Source organism: Eucalyptus grandis, chromosome 6 (assembly GCF_016545825.1).
Source record: "Eucalyptus grandis isolate ANBG69807.140 chromosome 6, ASM1654582v1, whole genome shotgun sequence".
Lineage (NCBI taxonomy): Eukaryota > Viridiplantae > Streptophyta > Magnoliopsida > Myrtales > Myrtaceae > Eucalyptus > Eucalyptus grandis.
The window spans coordinates 53,448,962-53,463,985 of record NC_052617.1 but is presented as its reverse complement, the minus strand read 5'-3'; the positions used below and the strand labels follow the sequence as shown (position 1 = coordinate 53,463,985).

Genomic DNA, 15,024 nt, shown 5'->3' with positions numbered 1-15,024 from the left:
TTTTTTGAGAAAATGATCTCACTTTAGGTTCTTATTTGAAATTATTTCATGAATCATAGTATGAATGCTTCATAGTCTTTCTCCCTATTTATAAATTGAAAAGTTGGCAGCCAAGTTGATCAACTGTAGGACGGAATCAAATCCATTCGGACACCGACACATCTGTTCTTTACCTTTAATTTGCAATAGGATCAGGGGACCTCATAGATTAAATTAGGCATGTCCAATAAAGTTGCATATGCATGTTCTCCACGAAGTACTTTAGTATAGAATTTACTGGACATTCCAAATTGTCAGAATTCCACTCATTTGATATTCAATCTTATCTGACCCTATTAGGTACGTACTACGATGTTTTCTTAAATTAATGAACTGACACACTAGCAAATTAACTAAGGATACGACTCGATATTAGCCAGTATCGATGAACTAACGCACTAGCAAATTAACTTTTTTTTTTTGGCCAACACTAGCAAATTAACTTAAAATACAAGAGACGTGACCTTTCTTTATGGGTTACAGCTAATTTCATTCATTTTTGGCAATGCCAGGTAAATTTGTTTAATTATCCGATGACCGCTGTCGATTTATCCAACATCTGCATCCGAGGATGAAAAGAACAGGGAAAAACAGAAAACGATCGACAGTGAAACACTCGCATGCACAAATAAAATTGGGGATAAGAACACCCAAAGTGCTATGAAAGAGATTCTCTCACACACTCCCTGAGGAGCTGCCATCGTCCCTTCTTTAGATCTCGGAGCGAGCACACGGAGAGAAAAGCAAGAAGAACAGTGAATAACGGAGGAGGAGCTGCATCATTGTCATCGAAGTTACCGGACTCTGCTTCCAAGCCAAAGTAAAGAGAAGATCGAAGGAGAGCAAAAGTGAAAGAGAGAGAGAGAGAGAGAGAGAGAGAGAGAAAGTTCTATAAATTTTCTTTATGGAGTCAACTATTCTCACGGGGGAGAGACAGTCCTTCTAAAAACGTTTCGTTAGCTCTTGTTACAAACAAAGAATTTTTCATATTAGACTTCAATTTCTTTTAAAAAGCCACTTCGAATTCCAAAATAATCTAAAGAGTCACGTAAGATAAATTATGAAACTTCTAACAATCTCGTCCCCATAATAAAATAGCATGAAAAGTTCTGAACCCTAACATGCCAAGTTGCCAAGTGTAGCCAAAAGGATTTGAAGGCCACTGGACTCGGTCATTATCCCAAAAGTGGCGCAATGCAATTAATCACCACGATCAATGTGAGTGGGTATCCATCGCTCTCTCCGATCTCACTTCCTCTCTCTCTCTCTCTCTTCTCCATCCTTGTGTCTATATAAGAGCTCGTTCCCACATGAAACCCAATCCTCAAGACCAGTTCCAGCACTGAAAAAAATAGTGAATAAAGAGGGGGCAGATTCCGAAGCTTCGGGTCGCCCTCGCTGTCCAGCCACGGCAGCTTCCTCCCGCTTTCCCACGACGACACCGAGACGCAAGCGGAAGCGCAAACTGGAGGAGGTCAGGGAGGACTATATCCATCCCTGCATGCAGCCGCGGCACGACGACGAGACGACTACTACTGCTGCTACTGCTACTAGGACAACAGTTAAGTAGAGATGATAGCAAGCATGGAGTACGGAGGTGATCATGTGGCCATGGCCCCGCTGTGGAAGATCGTCGTGGTCGCGTCCATCGCGGCCGGCGTCCAGTTCGGGTGGGCGCTGCAGCTCTCCCTGCTGACCCCGTACGTGCAGCAGCTCGGCGTCCCGCACATGTGGGCGTCCTTCATCTGGCTTTGCGGCCCCATCTCCGGCCTCCTGGTGCAGCCCATCGTCGGCTACTTCAGCGACCGCACCAAGAATCGCTTGGGTCGCCGCCGCCCCTTCATCATTACCGGCGCCCTCTTCGTCGCCACATCAGTCATCCTCATCGGCTTCGCTGCTGATCTTGGCTACAAGGGCGGCGACAGGCTGGACCAGGAAATGAAGCCCCGCGCGGTCGCCATCTTCGTAATCGGCTTCTGGATCCTCGACGTCGCCAACAACATGCTCCAGGGCCCCTGCCGGGCCCTCCTGGCCGACCTCTCCGCCAACGACCACAGGCGCATGCGCATTGCCAACGCCTTCTACTCCTTCTTCATGGCCGTCGGGAACGTCCTCGGCTACGCCGTGGGCTCCATCGACAACCTCTACAAGATGCTGCCCTTCACCGCCACGGTCGCCTGCGACACCTACTGCGCCAACCTCAAGACCTGCTTCCTCATCGACATCGTCTTCCTCGCGGTGGTGACTATCGGCGTGGTCGCGACGGTCAAAGAGGTCATTCACCCGTCGCCCAAGGAGCTGGCCAACGGCGATCCCGAGCCAATGACGCCGTTCAGCAGCGAGGTGACCTCGGCGTTCAAGAACCTGTCCAGACCAATGTGGCTGCTCTACCTCGTGACCGCCCTCAATTGGGTCGCATGGTTCCCCTTCATCCTCTACGACACCGACTGGGTGGGCCTCGAGGTGTACGGCGGGAAGGCGAAGGGGACTCCCGCGGAGAAGCGGCTCTACGACCTCGGTGTTCACACCGGCTCCTTAGGCTTGATGCTCAACTCGGTGGTCCTCGGTTTCGCCTCTCTAGTGGTCGAGCCCATGGGGAAGGTGGTGGGCGGCGTCAAGAGGTATTGGGCCATTGTAAACTTCATGCTTGCAATCGGCTTGGCCGGCACCATCCCCGTCACGAAGATGGCCAAGGCGTACCGCGCAGTCCACGGCCTGGTCCCGCCCCCAACCAACGTCAAGGGCGGCGCTCTCGGCATCTTCTCCGCCCTCGGTATCCCACTCTCGGTGAGTAGTATCCCTTCTTCTATTTCTACTTTCTATGAGCAATGCAAAATCAAACGGGAGCAACCAGGTCGGCTAATCTTCCGTTCCATCTAACGGTGCGCAGGTCACATACAGTATTCCATTCGCTTTGGCATCAATCTACTCATCCAGTGCTGGCGCTGGCCAAGGTGAAGGAATCATCCATTTTTTTGGGTGAAATAATTCATTTTTTCTTTTTCTGGTTCTTCGGCCAGACAAAAAACTGATGAACTCGTCCTGATCATCGAATTACCTTTACAGGGCTTTCGTTGGGCGTTCTCAATATGGCCATCGTCATCCCGCAGGTAATATAACAAGAACACAATCGAATCCCAACGTGCGTCATCACTTGAATCTGCTCTAGGTTTTATTACCACCATCGATCGGTATTGACCGTTTCGTACTTGAAAGGAAAAGAGAAGACGAGACGAGAAAAAGAACCCTTTCCCCCTCAAGACATTTATAGTTCTGCATGAGCCCACGTGAACAAGTCTCCATTTCTTCCCTGTAAAATTACACGTCAGGCATCTCACGATAACATCACAATCCTCTCCTGCCTAAGAACACGCGACTCGGCAAGAAAGAGAGACTAACGTACCTTAAAAGTCCATTCCCTGCATAGCCATAAAGAGGAACTCGATCAGTCGACGGTTCGATTCGATTAAATGCCTCGGGTGATGATTGATTGAGACGTTCCTTTTTCGTGCTTTTCTAATTTGGTCTTGCAGATGATCGTGTCCGTGGTGAGTGGGAAGCTCGACGACGCATTAGGGGGAGGGAACCTACCGGCGTTCGTCATGGGCGCCATCGCGGCCATCGTGAGCGCCCTCATGGCCCTATTCGTGCTCCCGAACCCTCCCTCACAAGCTTCCATGCCCGCTCTCATGGCCGGCGGTGGACATTGATCAAACACCGATGCGACTTTTTGACGTACCTTTCAAGCGCAGAATTTGTCCTGTTGTAGCCCCTGAAGTTGCTACTTTAAGGTTGGCGGCGACATCAAACTTTCTGAAGATAAAAAAACGGGATGATCTCGTCATCCTGTTCAGCCTTATTATCCTCTTGAGAGATCCACGTCATCCTTCGCACTGGTCGGTCTTCCACCTGCTCTCGCCAAAAGGCCATTCCGCAACACGAATGACGCCACAAGGAATTGGGGTCGCAAGGCACTAGATAGCATTTTGTTTGTCTCTACAGCAGAATAGTTCGCATTTCACGCTTTTCTACAGAGGAAGCTGGTCTCCTCCCAAAGCCACCGCGGAACCTGTCGGTTCGCCAGGAGTAAACGCTGTTGTGAGCTCAGTCTCTGGTGGCGATGGTAGCGAGGGCAATAGGTTTTAGTCGCTGATGAGAGTTTGCAGGAGAAGAAGTAGCGCAAGCGCGTTAATCTCTTGTAATCTCAAACTTATAGAGGAAAATATATATTCCATGTGAAAATTGATTGAAGTTCTTTTCGGTCTTGGAACGGACAACCATAATTAGCCGGCTATGGGAAGAGACACTAACCGGACTCATTAAATACATATCAACACGTACTTCAAATTTGTTTCAAAACAGAGAAAATAACTCGCAGAATATTTAAATATGTTGTGTATTCCATGGTGACTTGGCTGACTATAAATTAGACCGAAAAACCGACTAATATAAAGGAACACGTCTAAGTTAAAAAACCTGTACTAAAAAAATATAGATGTCATCACATTTTATCTTAATATCTTGATGAGAGGTTAGTATTTAACTTTTCTAAGAACGCATAGAAATAAAAAGAATTTTTATAATTAGCACAACTCAATTATTTAAATCGTGCTCTTGCGGGGAAACGAAAATTAGAGGCCCTAATTTGTGAAGATGACTTTCTTATTCAAGGGGAAAGAAGAAATAAAGTTAGGCCACGTTTTAACTGCCTCAGCCAAGTTGATTTTTAGCAGCATATAGTCACATGTAGGTTAAGTACTGCTCCCTAAATAATTGTCATCTTATCTCACTTTTTCCAAGTGCCAATTTAGGGACACTATCATCATTATATGATTTTTTGACATATTACTTCTACATACATAAAATCTCTATATTACATCTAAAATGATATCACTATATAATTGAGTAACTATAACATACAATATCGTCTAAAAAATAGTTGCGACGTTTGTAGCGAGTGGGTAAAAACTAGTCATTATCAAGGAGAGACCTATGGTGTGTCCCACTACTTCTCGATCTAATTTTTTAAATTCTTAACCAGATGAAAATAAAATAAAGTCAATAGTTACTAACTTATGAAAAGTTACTTCTATTAGTAGTAAATTTCACTAGTGAATGAGAAGTTACTAAACACAATTTTTTTTACTTTTCTCCTTTAAAAATTAATAAGAATAAGTATAAGAAATTGGTTACTTCTATTACCTGCTTGAAGTCTGTTCATACCCTCCATCCTTTGTCAGAAGCAAGCGCACCTTCTGAAACAGTGTATTCATACGAGGTATGCGCCTGTCCCATGAATCCGACGAAAGCAAATGCAGCAAATTTGAATAAGCATAATCATCGAATATCTGACATAAGAAGTTCAATTCACCGATTAAACTTAAAGACCGAAGACCATTTCGCCAGATAAAAAATATCAGAAACAACACACACAAAAAAGAAAAAAGAAAAAAAAGAAAAAAAGACGAGAGAGGAACAAAACTGTAGTTCTCACCTCTAAATCCTCCAAGTTTAAACTCCGTTTAGAGCCTACGCTTCTTGCCCCTTCAGGCGTCGCCGGAGTCGCGCAAAGACAATGAGCAGAGGGAAAGCCTACGAGTCAATGAAATGACGGTAGGAGGGCCTTTGATTTCTCAATAGAAGGGGCAAAAAGGGGGGCATTGGGCATTGCTCCCCTTTAAGATGGAAATTTAGATTGTTCCCAATAGTTCTACCTATAGAAAAGACCGTGAATGAGGCCAGCGATAAAAATCACAATTCACTAATAAGTAATAACACAATCCTTTATAAATCAAGACATTACAAATCAATATAAAAATTTGTTGTCATAGTTTCCGTTTAGTTAGAACCTTCAAAAGTTACTCTAAATTTTAAAAAGTTACTAGAAAGCTAAAATATTATTTATTTTTTTGTGGCATACCACATGCTTTAAAAAAAAAAAATTATTAATATATTTGAATGACTTATTTTTAGGGTGTGCATGATAACTATTATGCTTTTCTATTTTTCTATTTCAAAGAACAGGTTTGGAACGGAAATTAATTTGGTAACACAATTTTATTTTTCTATTTCTAGAACAAATTTTGGAACAGAAATCAAAAGTTAAACATTTTATCTTTTTATTTATGGAATTAAAGTAAAAAATAAAAACTCTTTTCATTGTCTACTCTCATCATCCCTCACCGCTCGTGCACCTCCCGCCCGCCCGCCCACCCGCCCATTGTTGAAAGCCCACCGTCGATCGGCCGAACTCTAGCTACTCATCACCACCCACCCGTTGCTAGTTGGTCACTCACTTGCCTACTGTTGCCCTCCATCGGTCGCCCATCATCACCCATTGATCTCTAAAAACCTACCACTTGTTGCCAAACGCTGGCCACTTTTTTTTTTTTTTTGGCTAATTAAGTTTTAAACATTTTACATTTGTGTCAATTTAATCCATTCGATTAATTTTGATTAGAAATCATTGACATAGATGTTAGCGATTTTACATGGTGCAACCGGGGTTGATATGGATAATATCAAATAATAGTTTTATTTTTTCGATTTATTTATTTATTTATCCTTTTTTCTTTCTTATTCTTTCTTCCCTTCTTCCTCTAGCCAATCGCTAGACCTCGGTAATTGGCCAAAGGCAAGCCGACAACCTTGTCGGGCTAGTAAGGTCGACCTTGCCAGTGGTTGACGAGGTTGAACCTCGCCATCACTAGACCTTTTTGGCACTCGCTTCTAAGAAGGGAAGAAAAGAAAAGGAATATAAAAATAAATAAATAATTCAAAAAATATTATTTAAAATTATCAACATTAGCGGCGGCCATACCATATAAGATAATCATATCCATGTCAACGATTTCTGATCAAAATTGATTGGATAGACTTAATTTTCATAAATGCAAAATATTTTGGACTCGATTGATTAAAAAAAAGTTTAAAACTGAATTGAGGTTTATGTGTTTTTTGATAATTCTTCCATAGGCAAAATATAGGATTTTAGTGATAAAATGATGGTATTTTTGTCATAATGGTACGTGTTTGGTGAAAAATTTAGGATATTAATGTCACCGTGAATATAACTTGAAGTTATTTTGTTGTCCCTTCCATTCTTCACCCCCAAGATCCTTTGCTTTGATCCACCCCTTTTCATAAGTTCATATACTTCAGACGAGAAACAGCCCCTCCAAGCCATTAGTCCTTTCGTAATCAATATAAGATTGACCAGACTCAGATAGTAAGAACCAAATCGCTCAAGTTGTCACTTATTACCACAGCAAAAGAAAAAAAAAAAAAAAAAAGAGTATGTTGTCTGGATCTGGACTGTCCGTACACGTGAAACATGGTAATGGACGCCGCGCAGGTTTTTTTTTTGGTCCCCTTACAGATTGCAAAGTTGACAGCCAAGGAAGGGGATCAAGATCCACCGGAGGACAGAAGCATCCGTTCGGAGTGACTCATTTGTTCTTTTACCTTTGATTTGCAATAGGATTGAGTAGATTAAATTAGGCACGTCTAATGAGGTTGCATTTGTCAGTTCTGTCAATCGCATCTTCCTTGTTATTTAATTACCTCCAATTAGATAAGATGTGACGTCGGTTCTTGACTCTGGGTCAATTAATAGAATTAACTGGCACGTTGCCAATTTGTCCGTTGTGCTTGCCGCCCACTTGCCGCTCGCCCGCCACCGGCCCGCCAGTTGCCCGCTCGCCAGTCACCTGCCCGCAACCCACTGGTCATCAGAAGCCCAACTGTTAGTCGCCGAACTTGAGCCGCTCATCACCACTCGCCATCTGCCTGCCGCCCACCTTCTGCCAATCACCCATCGTCGCCCATTGATCGTCGAAAGCTCGTTGCCCACTGCCGGATGCTGGCCACCTATCGTTGGCCGTCAAATGCCGAACGCCCGTCACCACATGTGGAACGCTTGTCACTGGCTGCCAGATGCCCACCACTAATCCCTAGCTATTAGTTGTCTCTCACCACCACTCGGGAGTAAGTAATTTTATGTCGCTATCAAACGAATTTTTATTTAAGGAACAAAAATTTTGTATCATTAATTTATTATCAAACACGTATTATTACTCATAAACTCATCTAAAAAATAGAAAAATCAATTTCTAGTCAGAAATTGATTTTCTTGAACAAAATGATTATCATTCACGCTTTTAAAAGCATATTGAAATATTTTCTATGGATCATCAAACTAGGAGTTTGTCCCACTTTTCAGTTTTTCCATGAATGTCCCTTCTTTTATGTGGTCAAAAACAAGCTAGTTGTATTGCCACAACCAACATGGCTAGAGCCATGGCAAATTTTGCTCTAATGGGCTCAACCAATGGTCATCAGAAGCCCAACTGTTAGCCGTCGAACTCGAGCTACTCATCACCACTCGCCATCCGCCTGCCACCCACCTTCTGCCAATCACCCATCGTCGCCCATTGATCGTCGAAAGCCCACTGCCCACCACTAGATGCTAGCCACCTATCGTTGGCCGTCAGATGCCGAACGCCTGTCACCACACGTCGGACACTCGTCGCTGGCCGCCAGATTCCCACTGCTAATCCCTAGCTATTAGCTGCCTCTCACCACCACTCGGGAGGAAATAATTTTATGTCGCCACCAAATGAATTTCTATTTAAGGAACATAAATTTTGTATCATTAATTTATTATCAAACACATATTGTTACTCAAAAACTCATCCAGAGAATAGAAAAATCAATTTCTAGTCATAAATTGATTTTCTTGAACAGAATGATTATCATTCATGCTTTTAAAAGCATATTGAAATCTTTTCTATGGATCATCAAACTGGGAGCTTGTCCCACTTTTCAGTTTTTCCATGAATGTCCCTTCTCTTATGTGGTCAGAAACAAGCTGGTTGTATTGCCACAACCAACATGGCTAGAGCCATGGCAAATTTTGCTCTAATGGGCTCAACTTCAATGGACACAAATCTCAAATTGTTGTCCAGAAAACTTTCCACAAAAAAAGCCTATCCTCTCTCCGTTTTCTCTTTAGTTTATTGAAAAGCACAACATGGCCTCTACAGTCTTCGAAATGACATCTAAGTAGATTGAACATCATGAATCGGAAACGTTAAATACGAAGGCGGCGATGTGGTGGAGATTGACAGTGATTGACAAAATCAGTTTGTTTGCTCGTGAGGATGCTCTTTTGGAAACAGACGAGGGGGAGAGAATTAACAGGCGGGGATTGAAACTTGGAATTTTTTTTAAAATTAAACATATATCCGTCTCTCACAAAAATTCCGCCTATAGGTCCAAATGTCTGCTATATATTATATGCCCAAACTAGTGGCATAGCTTGTTGTCCCGGAGTTTGTGTAAGATACAGTGTAATGAAAGGAACATAAATTTTATGAAGTGATTGATTAAATAGACAAAGGATGTGGACCGTCGATGGTTCCCATACTCAATCTTAAGAACATGGGAGGTGCAATTATTAGGACCCTATTCTTGTCGTGTTGCCCTTGGATCTGTCCCAGGAACTTGGGTTCGGACATCGAGTCACTAAGTTTGGGACCAAGTCCCTGAGTCTGGCCTATGGAACCATGTGCATGGTCAGGGTCTTGGGTCTATCCCTTGGAGTCCTGGATCTAGGCACCTCGATCTCGGACCCTATAAATTTTGGATCTAACCCGTATGCTCCCAATCAATGACAAATCTAGAGTAAAATACTTAGAGGATAAGATCAAAGAGATATCATTATATAAAGAATTATAGCTACGTGACAAAAATTGAAAGTGGATCTTGTGAGGAGGGGGGTCATCACCCCCAGAATTAGACTCATGCATGATCCCGAGATCGTGTGTTTGACCCTATTCATTTATCATAAACACACTTTAAAGGCATTGGATAGTGAACATCATAAAATGTTTCATAACTCATTTTAAAAGTCCAATCAAACGTGGAGAAGCTAAACCATTTTCCTTAAGCTAAATTCGATATTTAGAAAATATTTTCAAGCAACGTCCAATCTGGCGAAATAAGCTGAACATGAGTACCATTATTTTTCTTTGAAAGGTCATCCCAATCATGAACCGAAACGTATGACAAAGTGCGACATAGTGAATGGAACAAAGATGTGATCATAGGAAAAGCGTAACAAGGAAGATCGAAATGGGGGAAAGCTACCTTTTACTCTAATTCTAAAGCAGTTACTCCTCCCGGATTTCGAGATAAGATCGTGCATTCTTTCAGGTAAATAAGTTGAGAATGAGATATTATGATACCATAATAAAGCAACAAAAGGATAAGAACAGATGACCTTTGAACTTATGACTTTCCCTACCCCCTTTGACCACAGCTTCTTGGAGAGTTAAATTCTGATCTCTCGGGACCATCTTTTTCAATACAGGATTATGACGAGTTCATTTGACCCAAAATTTATGACAAATAGATTAAGTTTAACGGATGGACACAGACGTTGGACTTGATGGACCCATCTATAACAATTGATGATGAATTTAATGGGCATTTTCATTTTGGGATGATAACACAAAGGTCAAAATACTATACTTATTATGACGTTAATATTCCAATTTTTTTTGTCATGAAAACTTTAAATTATGCTCACAATGATGCTAGAACCTCCAAACCTTTTTTAGTCATCAAAGATCCCTGACCCATTGTAACAATAATACTATAAATTTTTGTTACAACAATATAAGTTTGGGATGTTGATTACTTAGAAAAAAAAAGTTTTGGGTATTCCGTCACTATGACAATGGGCAAAGGGAAAAATTACAAAAAAAGTCATGAATGTATTGTAATTATGCCAATTTAGTCCTAAACTTTTTTTGATTTTACCAATTGAGTCTTGAAACTTTTGCATTTGTGTTAATTTAATTCATTTGGTTAATTTGGATAGGAAATCGTTGACATGGACACTAGTCATTTTAAGTGTCACATAGCGTTGATATGGATAATTTAAGATAATATTTTAATTTTTTCAAGTTATCTATTTATTTTTCCTTTTTTTCTTTCTTATTCTTTCTTCCCTTCTACCTCTAGCTAGTCATCAAACCTTACTGATCGGCTAGAGGCAAGCTGACGACCTTATCAAGCTAGTGAGGTTGACCTCGCCAATGGTTGATGAGGCTAAGCCTCGCCATCACCAGACCTTGTTGGCTCTCGCTTCTAAGAAGGGAAGGGAATAAAAGAAAAGAAATATAAAAAAAAATCAAAATATATTATTTAAAATTATCTACATTAGCGGCGGCCATACCATGTAAGATAATTGATATCTATGTCAATGATTTCCATTCAAAATTTATGGAATGGACTTAATTGTTATATATGTTAAAGGTTTGAGATTTAATTGGTTAAAAAAAGTAAGACTGAATTCTTCCATAGGCAAAATGCAGGATTTTAGTGATAAACGGATGGCATTATTGTCACAATGATATGTATTTGGTAAAAAAAATTGGATATTGATGTCACCGTGGATATAACTTAAAGTTGTTTCGCTGGTCCCTTCCATTTTTCACTCCCAAGATACTTTGCTTTGATCCACCCCTTTTCATAAGTTAAGTTCATATACTTCAGACTAGAAACAACCCCTCCGAGCCATTAATCTTTTCGTAATCAATATAAGATTGACCAAACTCAGATAATAAGAAACAAATCGCTCAAGTTGTTACATATGAACACAGTAAAAGAAGATTAAAAAAAAAAAAAAAAAAAGAAAAAGCACGTTATCTGGATCTGGACTATCTGTGCACGCGAAACATGGCAACGGACGCCTCCCAGGTTTTTTCTCCCCAATTTCAGGTTGGAAAATCGACAGCCAAGGACGGGGATCAAGATACACCGGGGGACGGAATCAAATTAGGCACGTTTAGTAAAGTTGCATTTGTCTGTTCTGTCCAACAGCATCTTCCTTGTTATTTTTAACTCCAATTAGGTAAGATGTGACGTGGGTTCTTGACTCCGGAGTCAAGGATCGATTAATAAAAATTAATTGGCACGTTCCTAATTTGTCCGTACCCATCTCACGTCGTATCACATCCTATGAGGACGCGACCTTTCTTGTCTAGGGCTCCAGCTAATCTTCAGGTCAAATTTTTGGGGACAGTGCCAAATAGTATTCCTGTAACCATCCTCATAACCACTGTCCTCCGCGCTTGGAATGGCAAAAGCAAGTAAAAGGACGAATAAACGGAAAATGGGCCTGCAAAAACGCTGCCATGCTGCGCGCCCAGAATGGCATTGGATATGTCCGAATCCTAGCGTACCAAATATAGCCATGGAAGTGGTGATTCGTAAGGCCATCGGGCTGGATCCTTATCCGCTGCCAGCAACGCCTTCCTAAAATAGGACGGCGGAGGAGCGACGGGAACGGATGTGAACCGCTCCCTCGCGTTCATCTTTATCCCCTCTCTTCGATCTCTTTCCTTTATAAGAAGCTCGTTTCCATATATATCCGAAATGATCCATTCCCCAAAAGGATCTGCTCCGAGCAACGAATAAAGGGAGGACTAGAGAGAAGGGAGAGGAGGAGATTCGCAGGGTGGTTTCTGGGGTCTCTGTCGCTCTCGTCTTGTCTGTCCCGTCGCAGTCGCAACGTCGTCGAGGAGGAGATCGAAGGGAGCTCAGGAAGGACTCTATATATCACGGGAGTGAAGCTAGCAGCGCGTGATTAGCGAGCATGGAGCACGGAGGTCACGGCGAGACCATGGCGCCGCTGTGGAACATCATCGTGGTCGCGTCCATCGCGGCCGGGGTGCAGTTCGGGTGGGCGCTGCAGCTCTCCCTGCTGACCCCCTACAGCCAGCAGCTCGGCATCCCGCACATGTGGGCGTCCTTCATCTGGCTCTGCGGCCCCGTCTCGGGCCTCCTGGTCCAGCCCATCGTCGGCTACTTCAGCGACCGCACCAAGAACCGGTTCGGTCGCCGCCGCCCCTTCATCGTGGCCGGCGCCGGGTTCGTCGCCGTCGCCGTCTTCCTCATCGGCTTCGCCGCCGACCTCGGCCACATGGCCGGCGACAAGATCGACGCGCTGATGAAGCCGCGCGCCGTCGCCATCTTCGTGGTCGGCTTCTGGATCCTCGACGTCGCCAACAACATGCTCCAGGGCCCCTGCCGCGCCCTCCTGGCCGACCTCTCCGGCCATAACCACAAGCGCATGCGCGTCGCCAACGGCTTCTTCTCCTTCTTCATGGCCGTCGGGAACGTCCTCGGCTATGCCGCGGGCTCCGTCTCCAACCTCCACAAGTTCCTGCCCTTCACCACCACGCCCGCGTGCGACGTTTACTGCGCCAACCTCAAGACCTGCTTCCTTATCGACATCGTCCTTCTCATAACCGTGACGGCCATCGCGGTCTGCTCAGTCAAGGAGACCGTGCACCCGCATAAGGATGTGGTCACCGGCGAGTCCGAGCCAATGACGCCGTTCGGCAGGGAGGTGACCACGGCGTTCAAGAACCTGACCAAACCAATGTGGCTGCTCTACCTCGTGACCGCCCTCAATTGGATCGCGTGGTTCCCCTTCATCCTCTACGACACCGACTGGATGGGCCTCGAGGTGTGGGGCGGGAAGGCGCAGGGGACACCTGAGCAAAAGCGGCTCTACGACCTCGGTGTCCGCGCTGGCTCCATGGGTTTGTTGATCAACTCGGTGGTCCTCGGTTTCGGCTCTCTAGTGGTCGAGCCCGTGGGCAAGCTTGTGGGCGGCGTCAAGAGGTGGTGGGCCATCGTCAACTTCATCCTGGCTGTCGGCCTGGCCTGCACCGTCCCCGTCACGAGGGCGGCCGAGGCGTACCGAAGAATCCACGGCCTTGTCCCGCCCCCCAGCAACATCAAGGCGGGCGCTTTCGGCATCTTCTCCGTCCTCGGTATCCCGCTCTCGGTGAGTATCCCTTCTTCGATTCCTACTTTCCATTAGCGATGGAATCAAACAGGAGCGACCAGTTCACTAACCTTCCCTCCCGTCCAACGTTGCGCAGGTCACGTACAGCATTCCATTTGCCTTGGCATCGATCTACTCATCCAGCGGTGGCGCTGGCCAAGGTGAAGGAATCATCCATTTTTGTGTGAAATAATTCGTTCTCATTTTTTCGGCTTCTTCGACCAGATTAAAACTGATGAATTTGTCATATGATCATCAATTACCTTACAGGGCTTTCTTTGGGTGTTCTCAACATGGCCATCGTCATCCCGCAGGTAAATATAACAAGAACACAATCGAATCTCAACTTGCATCACTTGAATATGCTCTAATTTTATTTTATTTTTAATTACGTCCATCTGTATTGACCGTTTCGTACTTGAAAGAAATAGAGAAGAAAATCAGGAAGAACACTTTCGAGGCATTTATAATTCTGCAGGAGCCCACGTGAGGAAATGAGACGTTCTCATCATGTTACTTTTATGATACTGACGTACTCACTTTTGGATCTTCCTCGTACAGTCGCATGTGATACGATAACATCACAATCTTCTCCTGCCTAAGAACATGCTAGGTTTTTTTTTTTTTTTTTTTTCTTTGGTCAGAAGAACATGCTAGTTTACGTATACAAACCTTCCGTCTTTCTTATGATATCCCGAGAAAGAGACATTGTCGTCCCATAGAAGTATCGTTCTCTGCATAGCCAAAAGAGCCGCACCTTCAGTTTTGACGATTCTATTCGATTAGATGCCTCGGATGATGATTAACTCGAGACATTTCGTTTCTGTGCTTTCTAATCTGGTTTTGTAGATGATCGTGTCTGTGGTGAGTGGGAAGATCGACCAGGCATTCGGAGGAGGGAACTTGCCGGCGTTCATCATGGGTGCCATTGCGGCAGTCATCAGCTCCCTCATGGCTCTGTTCGTGCTTCCGAACCCACCAGCAGATGCTTCCATCCCCGCCCTCATGGCTGGTGGTGGACATTGATTCGAAACCGAGGCATCTTGCTGTTCCTTTAGCTGCGATGATCTTCCTCTCTTTTCCCCTGGTCCTTAGCATGCTTCTTTTGTTCCTGCGGTATT

At 44.0% G+C, this 15,024-nt stretch overlaps 2 protein-coding genes across 2 annotated transcripts; both read left to right on the top strand.

The window, feature by feature from the left end:
* Nucleotides 1-1,350: 1,350 nt before the first annotated feature.
* Nucleotides 1,351-4,304, top strand: LOC104450785 (sucrose transport protein SUC8). Its single transcript, XM_010065478.3, has 4 exons — nucleotides 1,351-2,826; nucleotides 2,930-2,993; nucleotides 3,106-3,149; nucleotides 3,573-4,304. The coding sequence occupies exons 1-4, from the start codon at nucleotides 1,612-1,614 to the stop codon at nucleotides 3,747-3,749; spliced, it is 1,500 nt and encodes a 499-aa protein (XP_010063780.2). The 5' UTR covers nucleotides 1,351-1,611; the 3' UTR covers nucleotides 3,750-4,304.
* An 8,251-nt stretch (nucleotides 4,305-12,555) lies between these two features.
* Nucleotides 12,556-14,980, top strand: LOC120294760 (sucrose transport protein SUC2-like). The gene is made up of 4 exons (XM_039315248.1): nucleotides 12,556-13,903; nucleotides 14,001-14,064; nucleotides 14,174-14,217; nucleotides 14,753-14,980. Exons 1-4 carry the CDS (start codon nucleotides 12,704-12,706, stop codon nucleotides 14,927-14,929), a joined length of 1,485 nt encoding a protein of 494 aa, XP_039171182.1. The 5' UTR covers nucleotides 12,556-12,703; the 3' UTR covers nucleotides 14,930-14,980.
* The last annotated feature ends 44 nt before the right edge of the window (nucleotides 14,981-15,024 follow it).